At 45.6% G+C, this 22,425-nt stretch overlaps 1 protein-coding gene across 2 annotated transcripts in view; it reads right to left on the bottom strand.

The window, feature by feature from the left end:
* Positions 1-20,338, bottom strand: part of JAM3 (junctional adhesion molecule 3) — a 58,677-nt gene extending 38,339 nt beyond the window's left edge. Inside the window, exon 1 of one of the 2 annotated variants that reach the window (XM_030841808.3) lies at positions 20,237-20,338. In XM_030841808.3, coding sequence (XP_030697668.1) covers positions 20,237-20,285 — 49 coding nt within the window. In that variant the 5' untranslated portion in view covers positions 20,286-20,338. The remainder of the gene's footprint in view (positions 1-20,236) is intronic. The other variant, XM_060304318.1, reaches the window with a different exon arrangement.
* Between the last annotated feature and the right edge of the window lie 2,087 nt (positions 20,339-22,425).

The following is a 22,425-nucleotide window of genomic DNA, read 5'->3' as shown; positions in this document are numbered from 1 at the left end:
GGGAGATAAAACCAACCACAATAAATTTTTTAAAATTCAAGTCATACAAAGTCTGTTCTCTAGCTATAAAATTAAACTAGAAATCAATTACAGAAAAGTATCTGAAAAATCCCTAATATTTGTAGACTGAATAACATAATTTTCAATAACCCATAGGTCAAAGAAGAAATCAAAAGAAAATTAGAAAGTATTTTAAACTGAATGAAGATGAAAACATGACATAAGAATTTGTGGTAGGCCACTAAAGCAGTAGAGTGAAATTTATACCAGTAAAGGCCTATATTAGAAGAGAAGGTCTCAAATCAACGATCTCAGCTTCTACATTATGACAGCAGAAAGAGACAAGCAAATTGTATCCAAAATAAGCAGAATAAAGTAAATAACAGAGATCAAAGCAGAGGCCACAAGAGAGAAAACAGACAAATAGAGAAAAACTAATAAAACCAAAAGGTGGCTCTTTGGAAAGATCACAAAATTAATGAGCTTCTACCTAGACTGGTCAGGAAAAATAGAAGACACAGAGTAACACCGTCAGAATTGAGAGGGGTGACTACAACTGCACAGACATTAAAAGAACATTGAGACAACATTATGAGCAAGTTTATGCTTACAAATCTGACAACTCAGAGTAAATAAATTCCTTGAATGACGCAAACCACCAAAGCTCATTCAAGAAGAAATGAGTAACTTGCACTCAGAGTTTTACTTTATGAGTACTTTTACTTTCCTTTACTCTTTAATAAAGAGATGAATATCTATATGTCTATTTAAAAAAAAAAGAATTTAGGGACTTCCCTGATGACGCAGTGGTTAAGAATCCACCTGCCAATGCAGGAGACACGGGTTCGAGCCCTGGTCTGGGAAGATCCCACATGCCGCGGAGCAACTAATCCTGCGCACCACAACTACTGAGCGTGCGCTCTAGAGCCCACGAGCCACAACTACTGAGCCTGCCTGCCGCAACTACTGAAGCCCATGCGCCTAGAGCCCGTGTCCCGCAACAAAGAGAAGCCACCACAATGAGAAGCCCGCGCACTACAATGAAGAGTAGCTCCCGCTCACCGCAACTAGAGGAAGCCCGTGCGTAGCAACAAAGACCTAACACAGCCAAAAATAAATAAATAATTTTTTTTTTTTTAAAAAAAGAAGAATTTATAGAGGTTAAAAACCTCCCCACAAAAGCAAACTCCAGGCCTAGACAGCTTAACTGGTAAATTCTACAAAACATCTTAAGAAAAAATAATACCAATTCTGAACAAACTGCTCCAGAAATGTGAAGAAAAGGAAATATTTCCCAACTTATTCATTCTATGAGGCCAGCAGTACCCCAATATCAAAACTAGACACATTATAAGAAAAGAAAATACAGACCAACATATCTCATGAACATAGATGCTTGCCTAAACATTTGAAAACCAATTAATATAATTCATCATACTAAAAAAGAAAAACTATATGACATTCTCAATAAATCCAAAAATAATCTGACAAAATCTAACCATTATCCATTAACCAACCATCTAACCATTATCTACTATTCCTGATAAAAATTTTTGGAATAGAAAAGAACTTCCTGAGATAGAAAACAGAAAAAAAAAAAAAAAAGAATCAACAAACCAGCTTGAGAGAATTTCCTAATCTTTTTTTTTTTTTTTGTGGTACGCGGGCCTCTCACTGTTGTGGCCTCTCCCGTTGTGGAGCACAGGCTCCAGACGTGCAGGCTCGGTGGCCATGGCTCACGGGCCTAGCCTCTCCATGGCATGTGGGATCTTCCCGGACCGGGGCATGAACCCGTGTCCCCTGCACTGGAAGGCGGACTCTCAACCACTGTGCCACCAGGGAAGCCCCGAGAATTTCCTAATCTTGATAAACAGTATCCACAACAAATCTACAGCTAAGATTGGTTATGATTAATGATAAAAGACTGCTTTCCCCCTAAGATCAGGAACAGGACAAGGATATCTGCTCTCACCATTTCCAGTCAACACTGTACTGGACACTTTAGCCAGTGCCATCAGGCATGAAAAGAATTTTAAAATGCATCCAGATCGGAAAAGAAGTAAATCTATCTTTATTTGCAGACATCTGGATCATCTATGTCAGGAGTCAGCAAACTATGATGCGAAGGCCGTGTACATCCTGCTCCCTGTTTTCTCTTGCTGTTGTTTGTTTATTTGGATAAATAAAGTTTCACTGGAACACAGCCCCACCCATTCATCTACTTACTGCTCTCACCCCAAAGCGGCAGAGTAGGGTAACTGAGACAGAGGCGTCATGGAAAGGAAACACAAGAAAAGATGCTCCCCATCTTTAGCCATTATTGAAACGTAAGTTAAAGTAATGAGACACCACTACACACCTATTAGGATGGTTAAAACTAAAAAGACTGACTAGGTCAAGTCTTTTCGCAACAAGGATGCGAGAAACTGGATTTCTCAACCACTGCAGGTAGGAGTGTAAAATGGCACAATCACTTTGGAAGTGAGCTTGGCAGTTCCTTTAAAATTTAAACACATGCCTATCATTTGGTTCATTCTATTTATCTATATATCATCCTCTTCCCAGATACCTACCAAAGAGAATGATGTTCAAAGAAATACTGGTACACAAATATTCACAGCAACTTTATTTGTAACAGCTAAAAACTGGAAACAACACAACCAACCATAAACAATGAACAGATGAACAAACTGCAGTTATTTCCATTCATCCGTAAAAAGAAGTGAGTTACTGATGCTGCTGCAACATGTCAAAATAATTATACTGAGGGAAATAAGCCAGATGAGAAAGAGTACCTATGGTACGATTCCATTTACACAAAGCTCTGTGGAATCCAAACCAGCGTGCAGTGAAAGAAAACAGTAAGTGGTTCCTGGGGCCAGGGCAGGATGGGGTGGGATGGAGACGGTGGGCAGAGAGGAAGGGGCACTAGGAAACTTGGTAGCAGTGGACAGAACCAAAATCTTGACTGTGGCAGAAGTCACAGGAGTTCATGTACAGGCCAAACTTAACAAACTACACGAAATACGTGTGGTTTATTATATGTCAATTACATCTCAACTGTTTTCTAAAAGTTTCCAAAACTGAAAAACAGGTTCAGGTGGGTGGCCCTGTGACATGGTGACCTGCAGAATAAGGATGCAGCAGGTCTAAGCCAGAGCCCTCACTCCCAAGACTGGGCACAGGTACAGAGGTACCCGGACTTTTTCCATTCTGAGGAGCTTAGGGCATAAGGATACAGGAACAACACGGTTGCCTGAAGATGCCGCTTTGTCCTCACTACACCTTCCTACACCGGGGCTGCACGCCTGCCTGCACCCCACACATCCATTGTTTAACTCAGCTACAGAAAGACACCAGTGACAATTCAAGCACTTTCATTTCTGTCCTTCTGCATGATCCTATGGGTGAGTAAAATCATAGTTTTCAAAAGGAAGGAGCTCCTGATTTTTCTCAGACCATGTAACAATCTTCCCCACACAGCCAGAATTAAGTTTTGGGCCCTGTCTTTGAACTTTAAAATGGGACCCTACAATGTACCAAGGAATAAAGCAAACAATGGCGAAGTGCAGAAATGGTTAAAAATCACAAGTTAAAAGCAAACTGTAAGGACTTCCCTGGTGGCACAGTGGTTAAAAATCCACCTGCCAATGCAGGGGACACGGGTTTGAGCCCTGGTCTGGGAAGATCCCACATGCCGCGGAGCAACAAAAAGCCCGTGCGCCACAACTACTGAGCCTGTGCTCTAGAGCCCATGAGCCACAACTACTGAGCCTGAGTGCCACAACTACTGAAGCCCGTGTGCCTAGAGCCTGTGCTCCACAACAAGAGAAGCCACTGCAATGAGAAGCCCACGCACTGCAACGGAAGAGTAGCCCCCGCTCGCTGCAACTAGAGAAAGACCACGTGCAGCAACGAAGACCCAATGCAGCCAAAAGAATAAATAAAATTTTTTAAGAAAGCAAACTATATAAAATAAACAACAAGGTCCTACTGTATAGCACGGGGAATTATACTCAATGTTTTGTAATAACCTGTAAGGGAAAAATATCTGAAAAAAAATATAACTGAATCACTGTGCTATATACCTGAAACTAACACAACATTGTAAAACAACTGTAATCCAATTAAAAAAATTACATGGCACATATACATGCACCTTAAATGTATTTGATTTTCATTTCTCAAAAATAAATAATTTGCAAAATGAAATGGAAAAAGCAAACTGGAGCTCCGAAAAAAATGTGTTGTTCTCATTCCAGATAAATAATAAAGCAGGAATCTCTGTGTTCTTTTTAGATAATTTGTCTCAGCAGACAAGTGTTTCATTTTTTCGTTTCTGTAGATCCATAAATTAACAGGATACCCACATGCCCAATCTCCCACTGTTATAACTCAGGCCCAGCGTACTCCCTGAGCCAAGCAACTCGGCTATCCGGGTCCAGCCTCTCCTCCCTCCTCCCCAGCCTCCTTATCACATGAAGGCGAGGGCGGTTTCAGAACCAAGGAAGACAGCAGGTCTCTAAAAACAGAAAATAGCTTGTACGTGACAAGCAGCCCTCTCATGTGGCAACATTTAACACAGAAAAGCAATTTAAAATGAGCTGTACACTCGGGAACAGGAATGACATGCAGGTTCCAAGTGAAAACTACAGCCATACACTAAACAAGAATGCAGTGTGTGTGTGTACATGACATGAATTACAGATGTCCACACAGATACAGGGCTGCGCGCCATCTCTCACACACGCACGCGCACCGACGTCCTCAGGAGCATGCCTGCGTGCCAAGCACCGGCCCCTGCAGGCTCTGGGCTCTCACAGTCCTCCGGGCAGCCCCGTGAGGCAGCCCTGTGATGACCGCCCCCCAAACAGAGAGGAGAGCCCGCGGAGAGGGTCGGCGCGGCCCCACACGTGCACTCTCGCCCGGGCTGCTGTTCTGCCGCGTGCAGTTCCACGCATGCTGCCGCCAAGGAGTACCAGCTCGCCGCCTGCTGGGACACACAAACGAAGAGCGGGACCGCAAGGTGGTCTTAGAGCTAACGGGAGCCTGATGACAGGTTTTTTCATCCTGCTACCCCCCCGCCCCCAACCCCGTTCAGCGTACAGCTTCCTGAGGGATCTTCCTCGTCATCTGGGCCTGAAAAGCACTGTGCTTCCCCTGCGTGGCGCCCCCTCGTCGTCATCAGGAAAGGCTGTGTGGGTGGACCCTGGGCCCTGGGGTGGGGCTGGTGCAGGGGCAGCGGGGGAGCAGCCATGCCTCCGGAAACGCGGGGCCTTGCAATTAAGTCCCGGAAACTCGTCTGGATCAGAAAAGTGGTCATTCCACGGAAGGTCCAGAGAAAGGCACTAAAAAGGGGGACAGGGGGTCACCTCAAAGCCCTCTCCTAATGGAAGCAGAAGCTTGGGGAGAGTTCACCCGGCCGGCTGCATCATGTTTCACCGCGTGCACCGGACCCTCCACCACGTAGAGGGCGGGGGTGAGGAAAAGAACATCTAGACCAGGAGCGGCCTCGGCGCCCTCCAGGCTGGTGCTGCTGTAACCCGCGCCCCAGGCCAGAGCAGACTCTGCAGGAGGTCGGAGGCGGGGGCCAGCGCGGGCTCTTCAGAAGACCATAAAAATCAGGCCTGAAAACACAAGAGAAGGCAGTGCTATTGGTCTAATTCACAGCCAGTCGTCAGCTGAGGGCCCTGACGGTGCCCTGGGGTGATGGATGCAGCGGAAGGCTTCCCACCTGTGACAGGTGACACCGACCCACCGCACAGGGAACTCGGCCTGGGAGCCTTTCGGCTCAGGGACCGCTGGTTCTGGCTTTACATGCCTGGGAAAAGCAGATCTTCCCCTGGAAGAAACAGTTTGCACCTTTCCCGTCTCATTAAAGCTAATTTTGCAAATTCCGAATATCTCACGTGAACCTTCTAATGGGTTTTATCTGGCTTTGGTTACTGTGCTTTTTGTAAGAACTAGCTTGCTTCACTAACAGACCTCTTTCCAACGGAAGACTTTTGTTAGCTTGGAAGCGCTGAGCCTTCCTCTCCGAAGGAGAACTTTCTGGCGCTCTCCTTAGACAACAGCCGTCTACGCCGCAGTCTACACCGCAGCCTCCGCGTGCGTTCGCAGGCAGGCAGAGGCCCACAGGGCGTGGAAGAAGCGGCCAGCGCTGTCTCCTCCCCGGGCGGGGAGGGGCACGGCCTTGGCCACACCTCATCGTGATGCCCTGTGCATACAGCAGTCACTCAATAAATAGGGACTGGACTCGGGGTGGGGGTGGGGGACCCTGAGGTTTGGGGGATGAAGTGGCGAAGCTCAAGGGGGATGTTTCCCGTGCGCCCTACAAAGTGGACAGGTTTGTCACGGACGGGAAATGACTGGAAAAGACGAAACCGTGCTCACAACTGCGGAAGCATGAAATGTTCACGAACTCAAGGGCTAGAGCCCTTAATAAAGGCAATCAGTATCCATCTTACGGCACCAAGAAGGGCACGGATCTGGAAGAGGAAAATTAAGAATAGGTTTTAAATTTAAAAACCTGAAGATCACACCTTAAAATGACTTTCCATGATTTGGGAGATTTTTAAAGTGGCATCTTGTAATAGAAAAAGAAAGCAAGAAAACATAAACCTGAAGTAAACATTCTCTGGTCAGAAATATAACAAATATTATTACAAGTAAAATACAGTTTTAAATTGTTCTTAATTCTTTGTAGTTTGGATTCTGCGTTCCTGACAATGCTTCCTTCTCCGCTAGTAGAAAAAAACCTGTAGAGCTGACTCACGGCCACAAGTCAGCCTTCTCCCCGCTCAAGGCCAGCCCAGGCCAGGAGGTGTCTCTGCAACAGACACTGAGCTTGTCACTGATGCCCGAAAGAGACCCCAGCAGCGTGAGCTGAGAATGTCATTAATCTAAGGTGAAGGTGTTGCTAAGGACCCTGTTCCCACACATGAGGCAGGGAGCAGGTGACCAGCCAGGACTCCATCCTACGTGCAAAAACGCCCTGAAACGCAGAGCAGCAACTGCAGATAGTTTTTAGGAGGTGTTTCCACTCTGTGTTAAGGTAGGGGAAACTGGGAAGTGGGGGTAGCTCCACACTCCCACTCAGGCGGGAGTCATGACCCCAGCTGGGCACTGCGCGTCTCTGGGCCTCTCACAGCAGAGGGTTTCCACCGCAGAGACCCTGCCACCCGGGTCACCCAGAATCACCTGGAGTCGTCTCTGGGTGTCACAGCTGGGGGTGCTAGTAGTGGCACGGAGAGGCCAGGGGTGCTGCTAAACATCCACAACACCCAGGGCAGCGCCCCCATAACAAAGGATCAACAGGCCCAAAATGTCAACAGCGCCAAGCTTGAGAAACCCTGTCTCACAGTCTCTTTCGGCTCCAAAATTCTATAACCTACATGTCTGTTGAGTTGAGGGGTAAATACTACTTCTCTGGGTATAAAGCTAACAAAGAGGATTGGAGGACTTGCTGAGACCAAGTGTAAACCAGGGTGAACTCAGGCCTCCTGTAACCAGACAGGTGGTGAGAAATCAGGCCTGTAAGACGGTTCCCTCCTCCACAGAAGTCCGACACCAACCTCCCTCGTAGGAAGAGGGAATGGCTTTAAGTATCTTATCTCGCGGGTCTGGAAAGAGGCGGATTGCAGGACTCGGCTCTTCAGCTGACGCCCTGAACTGAGCAGGGACGTAACCCAGGAGAGCTGGGAGGCCAGACTCCATGCCTAATGCATGCTCTGTTTTAGCACTTTTTGGAAACTACACGCCCCTTGGGTCTAAACAGAGGCAGAGACTTGCTGAGTTCCTCAGGGCTTTCTTCCATTTTCTCCCCTACTTTCTCTGGACACGCCCGCAGCTGAGGGCGCCCACCATCACGTGGCACCCTGGTCCCAGGACACGGGATTCCTGTGGATACTGAGGCCTATGTACTCACGTGACATTTTCTTGTCCTGAACTCATCCATTCTTCATAGCTATTTATCTAAAAAGATGCTTATTTTTAATGTAAACACACTGATTTATATTGGCAGCTCCTCTACTTAAAGATATGCTGGAATTTCCACTGAAACTTTTTATTATTCAAAGTTTGCTAGTGCAGGCCTGAAAATGTCCCCAAGCAAAAGAGGCCTAATCTTTTCTACAAATATCACTGAACCACTTTTTAAATCCAAGAATGTCAGATAATTTCTTCTTCTTTACTCTTGAAACTTAAAACTGGATTTTTGTTTTTCTAAGAAAAAATCAGGACACCAATATGTACTTTAGATGAAATGTCTTTCCTACACAGAAAAAATAAATGTAAAAACTTGCTATCTCATCAAAATAAGGCATCAGGGAAGCTTTAGTATGAGAAAGTTCCTCTAAATGAGGTTTGTAACCTAAACAATCAGAGGACTATATATAAAATAGATAACTCATAAGGACCTGCTGTATAGCACAGGGAGCTCTACTCAATACTGTGTAATGGCCTATATGAGAAAAGAATCTAAAAAAGAACGGATATATGTGTACGTATAACTGATTCACTTTGCTGTACAGCAGAAACTAACACAACATTGTTAATCAACTATACTCCAATAAAAATTAAAAAAAAAAAAAGAACCAGAGGACTAATAAAATCCTAGAACCCAAGGGGAATAAAGCCAAGAACGACACTGTTTACATCCGCATAGCATTTTATAATGTACAGGACCACTTTCACGTACAGTCTCACTTGATGCACCTAAGAGTCCTGTAAAGTGGGTATTTATCTGTAGATAAAGAGAAGAGGGCTCGGATATATTAGGAGACAATTACAGCCTCAAAACTTGAAAGTATCAGAGGCCAAGGTAGAAACCAGGTCTTCTGACTCGAAATTATTTAAAATAACAATTAAGAAACATACAGGGCTTCCCTGGTGGCGCAGTGGTTGAGAGTCCGCCTGCCGATGCAGGGGACACGGGTTCGTGCCCCGGTCTGGGAAGATCCCACGTGCCGCGGAGCGGCTGGGCCCGTGAGCCATGGCCGCTGAGCCTGCGCGTCCGGAGCCTGTGCTCCGCAACGGGAGAGGCCACAACAGTGAGAGGCCCACGTACCGCAAAAAAAAAAAAAAAAAAAAAAAGAAACGTACAAATTAGGCCCTGGTTTCTCATCTGTCCAGGTTGTAATTTGTTTGAATAGAAATAGGTGTCGGCCCCCATCTAAAATGGCTAGTGAACCCCCTGCCCCTTTCCCAAACCACAACTAAGAACAGACACTCACCTCCCTGTGCTGGGCCAGTGCAAGGCCACGAAGGCAGCAGAGGGGAAGAAGAGAACTTCTCAGTCTTACCTGATTATAGCTAAGGCGTCTAAGTGCTGCAAATCTGAGGACACTGCTAAGACGAAACCTGGGGCCTGGGAAGGGGCCTCCTTGTAATGGAGGAGTCCAAAAGCCTGCACTTGATAAGGTTCATTTTGCATTTGCCTCTGATTAATTGAGGATTAAATGAATTGTAGTAAAGTAGTAATAGGAGTATTAGCAGCAGCATCAACAGTTAGTAGTGACAGTAAATCTCTAAAACCCAGCACTGAGAGCTTATTACACCAGGCCCTCTGCTAAGCACTTAATTATGTAATTAATTGTAATTTTACTATATCGATTAGTGTAATTTTTGTTAGCACTCATATAGATAACTTTGATAGGAACACTATATATAGTCACTGGTTTGCAAAACAATCCTACAAAGTTATATGTTTTTCTGCTTTTTTATAGGTAAGGAGATTGACCTGGACAAGTCCTACAGTGGAGCTGAGATTCAAACCTTGGTGTAGCTTACGTTCTTCCTGATGAACAGGAATTCAGAAAGGAAGAGATCGCTACAGGCTAGAGACCTAAAAAAGCCTTTACAGAGAAGTGTGTTGAGCTGGATACCAGGGAATGAGTGGAACTGAACAGAAAGAGGGTGATCTGCACTGGGGTAGATGGGCCATGACAATAAAACAAATGGTGACACACAAGGGTGATTCAGGAGACAGTGATGGAACACTTCTACAGAGCCCAAGACCATGCTCCAAATCGCGTGATTTCCCCGACAAAACTGAATTGAGTGAATACACTCTTAGGGTCAATTTTCTCTTTATGACATAGCCATTATCTTGTAGAAGAAAAGGAAAAGGCTACGCTTCTCTAGAACCCAACTCCTCTACGGAGAGGGCTGGTGTGGACGCCAAAGTGCCTCGTCTCCGCCACCCGAAGCCCAAACCCGGCGATTCTCCCGTGAAGGCAGCGCCCCTGCTGGAGCCCAGGACTTGTACAGCCCAGTCCTGCGGGGCAGGGCAGGAGAGCCAAGACAGGACCCCCAGACTGGAGTCTCTGAGCGCCAGTTAAAGAGTCTTCCTCCAAGTTTTGTGAGGAGTAGCTTCAAAACTGGGAGCTGAGGGCTTCCCTGGTGGCATAGTGGTTGAGAGTCCGCCTGCCGATGCAGGGGACGCGGGTTCGTGCCCCGGTCTGGGAAGATCCCACATGCCGTGGAGTGGCTGGGCCCGTGAGCCATGGCCGCTGAGCCTGCGCATCCGGAGCCTGTGCTCCGCAACGGGAGAGGCCACAACAGTGAGAGGCCCGCGTACCGCAAAAAAAAAAAAAAAGAAAGAAAAGAAAAAACTGGGAGCTGAAAGGCGCTGCTCGCACAAGGACAGAAACACCAAAGTCCTAACACGTTTTATTTACTCTGCACATAGAAAACGTACCTGCCGAGAACAGCACAGAAAGCAGATGTGTTAGTGGAAGAGGGAACAAAACACGAAAACGCACTCGTCCCAGAGAAAGTCACCAGCCTGAGGATGCCCAGGGGGAGCAGCCCTCTGTGCTGCAAACCACATGTAGGGGGCAGGGGAGGGGGGTCAGCCACGGGGCCACCAGGAGGGTATTTGTTCTGGCTTCAGCAAGGGCCAGATCCCTCATCCAACATCACGAGACGTCCTTTAGGCCTGTTCTCTCATCACCATTGCCTAGGGGAGAGACAGACAGACACAGACACGGACACCGAGGGAGATGGAAAGGCAGCTCCAGCAGGGGTTTCTCTGTTTTTCCTGGGGCTTCACCCTGCACACCTCCTGGACCTGTGCTAACACGACAGAGCACTGCAGAATCGCAGAATTAAGCATCTCTGAAGCCACGTGCATACTTTGTTTTCCATTTAAATCAAAGTCTTCCCTCTGACCTACCCACAGAGTGAGCTAAACTGGAAATGTACGGAAATTACGACCAGATGCTTCACACGGACAGTCACCATCCATAACACAGCCTCACAGAAGTCAGGCTGGGACGGAGTTAAGGGCAAGAAGAAATAACAGAATAATAAAAGAACACACTTGTATACCAGTCCTGAGCTCTGCATGCAGTCAGCATCTACTTCAGAAGACACACTCCAGGGACCCTGGGCCCCCGAGGAGGCCTCTCACCCTCAGGTCACAAATGATCTTCTGGGGGTTGTAACCCCCAAAATAGTATATAAAATTTCCACATATGTACATGAAAGTACTATTTGGAAAAAAGGGCCATAACTTCCATCATCTACACGGTGTTCCTGACATAAACTACTCCACAGACGAAGGTCTGAAACAGGACCTGGTGAATTAAAGACACAAACATTTGTTCTTACTGAACCACTGCTCTAGAGGTTCACGGCTAACGTTCTCTACTGGCAGTGGACTTAAAAGCGAGACCAAATACGGTCAGAGTGAAAACTCCATATCTGACACTAGATATCAAACAACAGATTACCAACCCAACCAAATAGTGGTCTATTTTTTTCTTCCTGGTAAACAAACACAGGAACTCTTAAAACACTAGATCCAGTAAGTAAGGTTGTAGCAGATTAAAAAAACAAACAAACACAAAACCTGAGCTTCTGAAAGATGTAATTTCCTAACCTCTTGGAGTAGAAGAGGGCTTCCAACCAAGGTTACCCGGCTCTAAAAACTTCCAAACTTTCAGAAGAGGAAGACATTTCTATGAACTGGGCTTTCAAAACCTTCAAATGAATTTTTAATTAACAAATAAAGTAATTCAACGAATCAGTTAAAAATTCTCTGGTATTCCCATAAAACCACTTCTTTGGATCTGAAATTCACACTGTGAGTTATCTAACAGGGGAAAGAAATGTGAATGTGTTGGTGGTAGGAGAAGAGGAATGCTGCTTAAATTACTTTCAAGCGACTTGGATTAAAACCAATATTATTTCCCCAAGGTCCCCAAATGAATCACGTGCAAAGCTGGGAAGTGGGTCCAGAGTTCCTGACACCCACGTGTGCTCCCTCCTCCACCCAGAAAAGGATCTGAGAGGCAGCGGACAGCGGAGCCTGGGATGGGTGGTCCCTCTCACCTCACCCTGTAGGCATCTGAATCTGAAAACCTGGAGAGCTCTTCACCTGTCCTGTTACCAGCAGAGTGGGGAGCTGCTGTCCCAGACACCTGTATAGTGTGGGACAGCAGTAATTCTCCAAATTTTAAGTTGCTGCGTCTCAAATGATCAATGCTCATTACTCTTCAGATAAACCCACCCAAGGATGGGGATAACGGCTGTGCAGTTGGGTATATATATGTCTTTATAACAGGACAGCCCCATCCTGACAGCAGTGATGCTTACTTAGCAAGACTCATTCAACCCCTTCCCCCAACCCTATCAGACCTTCGTGGGCGTATATGTGCTCTGAAAAAGCAGAGCCAATATTTTAATTTCATTTTATACTTGAAAAATGAAAACAAAAGCATTACCTTCAGAATATAAACTTTTAAAGGAAGGTGTGTGACCCTTAAGTTATATAGAAGGGGGCCTACGTTAGGTAAAGCCGAGGTTCTTGTTTCCAGCTCCAGCTGTGGGTTAGCTTCTCCAAAAGGCCTCGGCACTCCAACTTTGGAGAGCCCACGCAAGCAAACTGCAGTTTTTACTGCACCTCTGGGCTCTCGAGAAGGGGGCGATCTTTAACGCAGCAAGTAAAATAGCTGTAGGCTGAACCCAGAAAATAATAGGATGGGTGGGGCATGACCCTGAGGGTCATTAGGGAGACTGCGCCAATGGGCCAGCAGGAAGGCAGAGCTGAGCCTGAGACTTCCCAACCCTGCCAGGCCCTGAAAGCCATCCCAGATGACCATGTCTCTCACACAAAGCGTCCCCAGATCTGTGATCTGCGATCAACCAAACGTCATTTACGAGTAAAGAAAAACAAGTCACTGCAAGTAAGGGTCATAAGAAACAACAAACATTAGATTTAGACCCCCAAGAACGTCAGATATTTGAAGTCTCACATGCAGAATATAAAACAGCTGTACGTGAAATGTTTAAAAATAAAAAAGTAAGGGCTTCCCTGGTGGCGCAGTGGAGAACCCACCTGCCAATGCAGGGGACACGGGTTCGAGCCCTGGTCCAGGAAGATCCCTCATGCCGTGAACAACTAAGCCCGTGCACCGCAACTACTGAGCCTGTGCTCTAGAGCCTGTGAGCCTCAACTACTGAAGCCCGCAAGCCACAGCTACTGAAGCCTGCACGCCTAGAGCCCATGCTCCACAAGAGAAGCACCGCAATGAGAAGCCTGTGCACCACAACGAAGAGTAGCCCCCACTTGCCACAACCAGAGAAAGCCTGTGCGAAGCAAAGAAGACCCAACGCAGCCAAAAATAAATAAATAAAATAATAAAATTTATTTTTTCAAAAATAAATAAATAAAATTAAAAAGGAGTGAAAATGAGCAGGCAAAAGAAACCAGATTATAAAAAGAATCAAGTAAACTTTTAGAAATGAATATAATGGGTTAAAAAAACAACTTCATACATTGGTTAAATAACAGATTAGACATGGCTGGCAAAAGAAACAATTGTAAAACAAAACTAAATAAATAACCCAGAACAGCACAAAGAAAGAAGAACATGAAATTACAACAGAAAGGTTAACAGTCTTGGAAGATGGAAGACTGAATATACCTAATCAGAGTTCCAAAAGGAAAGAGTTACGAAAATAGAAGCTGGGCAGTATTTGAACTCATACTACCTGAGAATTCTCCAGAAAGATATAAAGTCACAGATACACAAAGTGTAACAAATTAACAAGTAGAATAATTAAAAAGAAATGCACCCTAGACACACACAGTAACATTTCAGAACGCCAAAGAGAAGACAAGATCTTTAAAGTGGCTGGAGAAAGACAGGCTGATGACGTGACGGCAGGTTTCACAACAGGAACGATGGAAACCAGAAAGCATCCGTGTAATGGAGCCCAGGCTCCAAGTCAAAATAACTGTCAACCTAAAATTACATACCTAGTAAATCTATACTTCAAGAACAAGATGAAAATAAAGATATTTTCGGATATAAACAAAAATGAATTCAACATCAATAGACCTACCCTAAAGGGAGTGACTGTGAACTATTCTAGAAGCTTCCTAACTGACCTACCCTCTCCCACCATCTTGAATATAATATCATTCCAACACATGTAAAATCATTTGATCAGATCACTTCCTGCTTCAAACTGCCACATGAATTTCTAGAACCTACATAATAAGGTCCATGACCATCTATCTGGCTCCTCAACTTACCAGCTGTGACCTGGGCCAGGTAACTAACCTGCCTGAGCCTCAGGTTCAGCACCTGCAACGTGAGCCCTAAAGGGACTGACCGCTGACATGGGCTAAGACCCCCGTACCGTAGCGCTCTCCGCAGTGCCTGGCAGCTGTTACTAGTTATCATTATGATAACTCATTGGTCCCAAAATACAACATATGCATTCCCAACGCCACGCCTTTGCTCACGGTATTTCCTCCACTTCACTGGCCCCTAACACGTCCATTCCCCAAAAATCTGCACTAAGTCAACCAAATTACTGCCAAAAGTCCAGCTGCTTCTTGAAATTTTCCTCTACCAGGCCAGCCCAAAGTAAGTGCTCTCACTTCTAAACACGTAAAACATTGACCCAAAGTGCTACTCTGTTCATTAACTACCTAAACTGTGTGATGTTTCTGGTCTGGGGAAGCGCTTATCTCAGCTGTCCCTGTTCTGCCTGTGGAAAGCTCTACTGCCATGAAAACGGAGATTTTTGCCTAATAATGATGGATTGGCTGATTGAGCTCCAGGGCCCTGGTAGAGACACTTTAGAGGAAAAACATGGCACCAAATTTAAAAAAAAAAGAAAAAAGGAAAGAAAAGGCAGTTGTCTTAGGATGTGCTGCATTCCTTGTAATCCTCCAGACAGCTGCACTTCATTCTAAAGACGTCAAATATTTTCCTTAGAGAAAGACATCCCACGAGGAAGTCCTGGTGGGCAGGAAGAAGTGATAAGGGAACTTCAGCTGTCAGCTTACTTCAGGAAACATCTTTCAGAGTCTGTTTCCCAAGGAAGTCAATTTGGCCTGGTATTTGTATCACCCAAGACAAAGAAAACAGTCCCCCAGGAGCTGCCCGGCTGGCACGAACGAGGGGTCCAGTAAACACGGGCTGATGCCGAAAAGGCAGAGCAAAGCAGCTCCTCAGATGATTCCGTTTGTTTGTTCAAAAAAAGGAAGAGGCAGGTATTCTCATCAACCCTCTTTCAGTTTTCCAGCTAAGCACTTGCGGAGGATGCCACAGCTGGCTGCCCAACCCAAGAGCCAGGAACAGCAAATCTCTCAAATGGGTCACAAAGAATGCGTGATCAAACCCAACTTCAAGGCTGCCCGTCCTTCTTGCACTGCAGCTGACATTAATTCAAGAGCTAGAAAAAGCCACAATCACATGCTATCACTTTTAACTAAGTTTTCCCACTTTAAAAGAAAATCTTTACTAAGTGTCAAAATTAAAATTCCACTATTTTGTCTAGGAGGCCCCCAAAATGCAATTGTTTTCATTATATAAAAAAAATCCTTATCAAAGAAAACTTGGGGGGAAAAAACCCCAAAAGAATCAGTCAGAAAAACAAGAGAAAAGTAGAAAACAATCAGCCATAAGACCTGGTGGTCCAGTGGTTAGGACTCCGCGCTTCCACTGCAGGGGGCACAGGTTCGATCCCTGTTCAGGGAACTAAGATCCCACGTGCTGCACAGCACAGCCAAAGTAAATAAATAATAATTTTTTTTTTTAAATCAGCCATAAGACCTGCTACTCAAAGACAGCACCTATCAACATTTTGGTTCACTATCTTCCAGATGTTTTTCCTCTAAGGAAAAGATGTTTTGTGTAATTGGAATCCTATGGTGTATGACTGTGTTACTTAAATGACTCCACAAGCATTTCCCCATGTTTTTCTTCTTCATAACCTCATGTAACTACATAGAGTAGATGAGAGAAAGAAGATGTTTAAAGTAAACCAAGTCAAGAAATGCCATTCTCGTTCTTCCACAAAAACTCCTGTTTTTACTGTAGTAAAAACCAAGAATTTCCAAAAGTTTCTGGGGTCACTGGAGATAAGATACATAAAAAAATGCTTGGACGCATAGGAAGTGTTTAAGAAATGTCAACTGACTTTCAAGTGACAAAGGCAATATTTACTATAGTCCCTGGAAAGATACAAAAGAAATTAAATTCAGCCTCTGTTCCCAATGGATTTTTAATAACACTGAGAAGATAAAATGCATTTACACCCAACAACTAAAGTGCAACATAATTCGGCATGCAGTAACCCTGGCTCTTCAAGGGCTTGGGATGCCTTGTCCCTTTCTGCACCCCTAGCATGAAGGACATATTACAGATACTCAGTAAATGTCTGTTGTACTGAACAGAGCTACAGACTACAAGCTACGCTTCAGAGATAGTAAAGATCACTGTGAGCTGAGGTTAAGCTGGGCAAAGCAGACAACGTGAACATGGCAGAACTTGATTTGAGCAATATTTTGCAGAAAGAAAGCTGAACCATAGAAGCCTTGGGATGCTGTGAAAATGAAAGACGGCATAAGAAAAAAATGTTTGTATAGTCCTAATCTATTAACGAGTTAGATGTTTCTACACGAACAGCGTTGAAACCTCAGCTGTACATACTAACTACTCATGGGAAAAATAATATATATATATATATAAAACACATAGTAGATATTACTTAAAAACAAAGAAAACACACCAACACAAAGTACTACAGCATTCCTAGACATCAGAAACAAGGGCTAATTCTCAGGAAGCTTTGTGTGTGTCATGACATGTGGGAAAAGGCAGAAGATTAAGGCCTTAGATCTCCACATATAGAACCACAGTGGATACTGTCCTTACTAAACTAGGTGTAAAAGAATGTGCTTACCAAAACTTTCTTTCAGGAACCCTTTCGACTCCACTGAAGCTATCTGCATGTACTGTGAGCATCCAGGGGGTAAACACAGGAGATGTGAAATCGGCTTCAGCCCTAACAGCATCACATTCACCACCTGATTATACACTTGTCTTAAAGAGAATCCAGTGTCATGACTAGGGTATCACTTAGCAGACTCCATACATCCTGACTTCATCCACACACAAATTTTCCTTTGTTTTACTCCACTTGTGCTTGTGAAAAAATGCAAAGAATTTATGGAGAAGGAATTTGCTAAGATTACATCGCTAACAGCTGCTGGCTGGATTGTACTAAATCGACGGCCTCTCCGGTCACATTATATGGCCATCTCAGAAAGTGGGCTATTCATACAAACCTGGTTTCTTTCAAAAGAATTGATTGAAGCCTGCCCCGCCAGGCTGCCTTAAGAGCAAGTTTCCCAGAGCTTGGGGTTGGGTGTGTGAACATTCTGTCTGTCTGTACCGCTGCAATTACTTGTGATTAAGAATCTCTAATAGCTGCCCATTCAGTCTCCTCAGCCTGAAGCACTCAGAACAAATGCCTTCAACAGGCCCTTCAGGAATGAACAGCTGATCTGTAGCAGTGCATGCTTCAGGGCAGGTGGTCCTTGTTTTTCTGAACACACACATGCACATGCATGTCTGATAACGCTTATATCAGTCAGATATAATTAATTCAAAAGACTGAAAACAACACAAAATAGGTCATTTAAAAATGTTTCAGAGGTCCAAACATATGCAAATGGAAAATTTACAATTTTTTTCAAAAATTTCCTGGAAATTATGATTTTCAGATTTTGCTAAACTCTCACACACAGATTGTCTTACCCCAAGAATACACAAACTGTAACTGTTTTAACTCTAAATGAAGCACTTCTCTAGGACATCAAAAGATTTGGAAACCCGACAATAATTACCACATAATCATTCAAAAAAGACATGTGGTATATAACATTTGCAAAGATGAATTGCACCTGTCACCAATTCAACAAAAGAATACTTTATCTACAAACCACGCAGCGTTGAACATTTAAAAATCTGGTTAAAATGATCCATAACAAGAACTCCATGTCAAACAGAATAGTACAAGTAACCAAAAAAATGGATTAACACAAATGGTTGATTTCCACATCTGAAACACATGGGATGTCACCCTGAGCAAGTTACTGAATCTCTCCGTACTTGTTTCTTAGTCCACAAAATGGGCAAGATGATACTAACAACCTTTTAGAGTTATCAATATTAAATTAATACATATTAAATTTTTATAACAGAGCCTGGCAAAGGGTAGCTAATAAAGAATGTTTGTATTATATCAGGAACCAGATTTTTTTTTAAATGCGAACACGCATAAATAATAGCAATTGAAAAGTGTAATCATGAAAATAGAAGAGACACAGCTGTGATGCCCTGTGACCGAATACAGTTTTCAAGATATTACTGTATATTTAGAGCATAAGCAAATAACAGAAAAGAGCTCCCTACTAAAAATGATAGCTACATCCCTTCAAAGTGTATTAATACATCCTACCACCTCTATTCTTTGTCATTAGTGCTATTTTGCAAAACTGTGATTATCCCTCCTGTGTTCTACAGGTGAATACCAGTCCTTAGCACACAAGTAGCCCCTCCGGGATACCAAAATAAGAAGTTAATGGGGACTTTCCTGGCGGTCCAGTGGTTAAAAAAAAATTAAATTAAAAAGAATTTTTTTAAAAATAAGTTAAGGGGATGTGAAGGCCTTTAGCATCCACTAGTTTTACTAACAAACCACCAACTTGAAACTCATTCCTGAACTAAACTGCCAAATGTTTCTGCGATAAAAACTGCAAACTCTCATGTGAACAGATCTTCTCAATAGGGAGTTGTTCCAGTCTGTGAATAGGACACTGTCAGTGTGACCAACAAAGCCGGGAGGGGACATTCCTGACACCCCTGTCCCCTGGCTAGCCTTTGATCATTCATCTCTCCCAACCACACGTTTGTGGAAACCACTTTCAAGCACAGCATAGGGACAACATCTACTCCCTGAACTTCGTCCTCATCACAGAGCCCTGCTCCCCGGCTTCTGCCCGGACCCTCACTGTTCACGTCACCCCCGAGGACCACCCCACAATGAGCCTCCAACACAGGAGCCTTTGTTTTCCTAGTACGCCGCCCACCCCACCCCCAAACAGTCACTTGGGGCTTCGCTGTGTACACTCTGGCAAACATCACGGGATGACGATGGCAACTAAGCAGACCACAGACCGACCCGAGAACGGGGGGAAACTGCTGATGCCCCAGGCGAGGCTGGCGCGGCGCTCGGGACCCCGGGTCTGAGTGTCCCTTGCTCCCGGGGGCAGACTTCGGGCTCAGTGCTCTCTCTGGACTCTGCTCTGAGGACTACGTGGGACCGCGGTCTCGAGCGCCTAGCGCGCGCCGACGGCCCCCAGCGTGTGGTCTCGCCGTCCGGCTGCCCGGGGCCTCCAGCCGGGGGTTGGGGGTGTTGGGGGTGGGCTGGGGGGAGGAAGGACAGACCAACGCCCCGTCCGAGCCGCCCCCGGGCCACTCCAGGGCGGGCTGCAGGGCTGGGCGCCGGCGGGACAAAGGGGACCGGGAACGGGTCGGCTTTGTTCGAGGAGTGATGGAGCGCAGGGCCACGGGCCCCGGGTCGGACCCCGCACCCCGGGACGCCCTGCACCCAGACCCTCAGACTGCCAGGATTCCCCTACCTCTGGGACCCCCGACGCCCGCACCTCTTCCCCGGCCCGCACCCCCTACCCCGACCCGGGGCCCGCACCTCTGGGGCCCCCGCACCTTCGGGGCCGCTCCCCGCCCCTCCCGGACCCCGGGACCCCCACATCCCTGACCCCGTACACGGACCGGACCCCCGCATCCCCGGGATTCCCCTCCCTGAACCCAGGACCTCCCGCACCACCCACCCCCGGGCCCCCGCGCCCGCCCCCCACTCCGCCCGGACTCCTCCGGCCGCGCCCGGCGGAGGCCCGCGTACTCACCCCGCAGGAGCAGCAGCAGGGCGAGCGCGGGCCGCCGCCTCAGCGCCATGTCGAGAGCAGCTGAGGGGCCGAGGGCCCGCTCCCGGCGCAGGCGCCCTGCCCGCGGCCCTGCGCCCGCCCCGGTCACCATAGCGACCACGGCGGCGCGCCGTCGCCATGGTGCACGGGAAGCCCGAGACGAGTCTGGTTGCTATGGAGGCAGGGATGCTCTGGACCGGGATACCGGGGTCTCTTTCAAAGAATTTGGTGGAAGGAGGTGAAGGAGCGCGTTCAAGAGTGGGCGGGGTTAATTTCCACATCTATAAAATGAATCTGTCACTACAGATCCGGGAAGGAACGCTCCATTAAAATTTGAGAAATGAAGTGCTTCTTATTTTACAAATAAGGATGGAGCCCAGTTACTGTGGAAGCATTATTGCCTGCGCCTCTTTTGGGGCCCAGACTGTAAATGTGATGAGAGGGGAAAGCGCTGAAATCTGTATAAAACATAAGCAAGACGTGCATTATACAGTACATAAAAATGATGTATTTCTAAAATAAACATAATCCTTCGTTTCTGTGTTAGATCAAAAGCATGATGGTATACCAAATAGTTTGTTATGCAGAAAAGCAAGATAATTCTTTGCTCTGATTTCTGAATATTGGGAAATGTTAAGGTTAGGGAGGAAAAATGGAACAGAATCTTTTGAGGACCAACACACAAAATGAAGAGGATTAAACATACTGGAAATTGGACTCAAGGATGCAGGAGATCTTGATACATTTAATACTGTGGGAAATTCTTTTATTATTTATTTATTTGGCTGCGTGGGGTCTTAGTAACAGCACACAGGATCTTTGTTGCTGCGTATGGGATCTTTAGTTGCGGCATGTGGGATCTAGTTCCCTGACCAGGGATCGAACCCGGGCCCCCTGCATTGGGAGCTCTGAGTCTTAACCACTGGACCACCAGGGAAGTCCCACTGTGGGAAATTCTTGAAATAGCTTGTTTTACATCCAACGTAGAAAGTACATCCCTAATGCTCCAGGAAGCAACAGAGTCAAAACAGAATTCTCAGTATAGTTATTAGTAAAATATGACAGAGTTTCTTTCCAATGACTAATATTTTTTAATGTTTAACTTAGGGACTTCATTTTTCATACAGTCATCCTAGGTTTTTTTTGTTTGTTTGTGGTATGCGGGCCTCTCACTGTTGTGGCCTCTCCCGTTGCAGAGCACAGGCTCTGGACGTGCAGGCTCAGCGGCCATGGCTCATGGGCCCAGCTGCTCTGCGGCATGTGGGATCTTCCCAGACCGGGGCACGAACCCGTGTCCCCTGCATCGGTTTTACAAAAGTAGAATTTTGTAAGTGTGTATATATGTATATATATACAGGGACTTCCCTGGTGGCACAGTGATTAAGAAGCCGCCTGTCAGTGCAGGGGACACGGGTTCAAGTCCTGGCCCGGGAAGATCCCACATGCCGCGGAGCAACTAAGCCTGTGCGCCACAACTACTGAGCCCGCACTCTAGAGCCCGTGCTCTGCAACAAGAAAAGCCACTGAAATGAGAAGCCCGCGCGCTGCAATGAAGAGTAGCCCTCGCTGGACACAGCTAGAGAAAGCCCACGCACAGAAATGAAGACCCAATGCAGCCAAAAATTAATTAATTAATTAAAAAATAAGTATGTATACACATATATAACTTACTATACTAAATTAGGAATGCCAAGAAACATGAAATAGATTGACGTTGTTGACAAGGATATGCTTCAACTGTCATCAGTATATGATCTTCTTTATGTCTTTGTAACTGCTCACACTTTTGTAAGTGTGAATTAATTACATTCCTCCAAATCTCATAAAGACAGAATAAAAATATTGAAATAACTCCATCACCTATTGTGTTTCTATTGTCTTCCTTTACTAAACCTTCTTTCTGCTCTAGTTTACCATGTTCCCAAGTCACAAGTAAAAATTATTTTATGGTGATGGTCTGTCCCATCACTAAACACAATAGAGAAATTAGAAACAGTAGAATTCTACTTAGGCTCATTGACTTTCCTTCTGCTCTCTCTTTGCTCTGCCATTCCCTTTAGCTCCCTTTATATGCTCCCTTTATATGCTCAGGCATGTTTGCCATTGTGGTGACCTGGGAAATTTGAGGTGGTGTCTGATTGTGGAAAGAGCAGTTTTCAGTATCAGTGCCT

The sequence above is a fragment of the Globicephala melas genome, chromosome 8 (assembly GCF_963455315.2).
Source record: "Globicephala melas chromosome 8, mGloMel1.2, whole genome shotgun sequence".
NCBI lineage: Eukaryota > Metazoa > Chordata > Mammalia > Artiodactyla > Delphinidae > Globicephala > Globicephala melas.
This window is presented reverse-complemented; position numbering and strand designations above follow the sequence as displayed.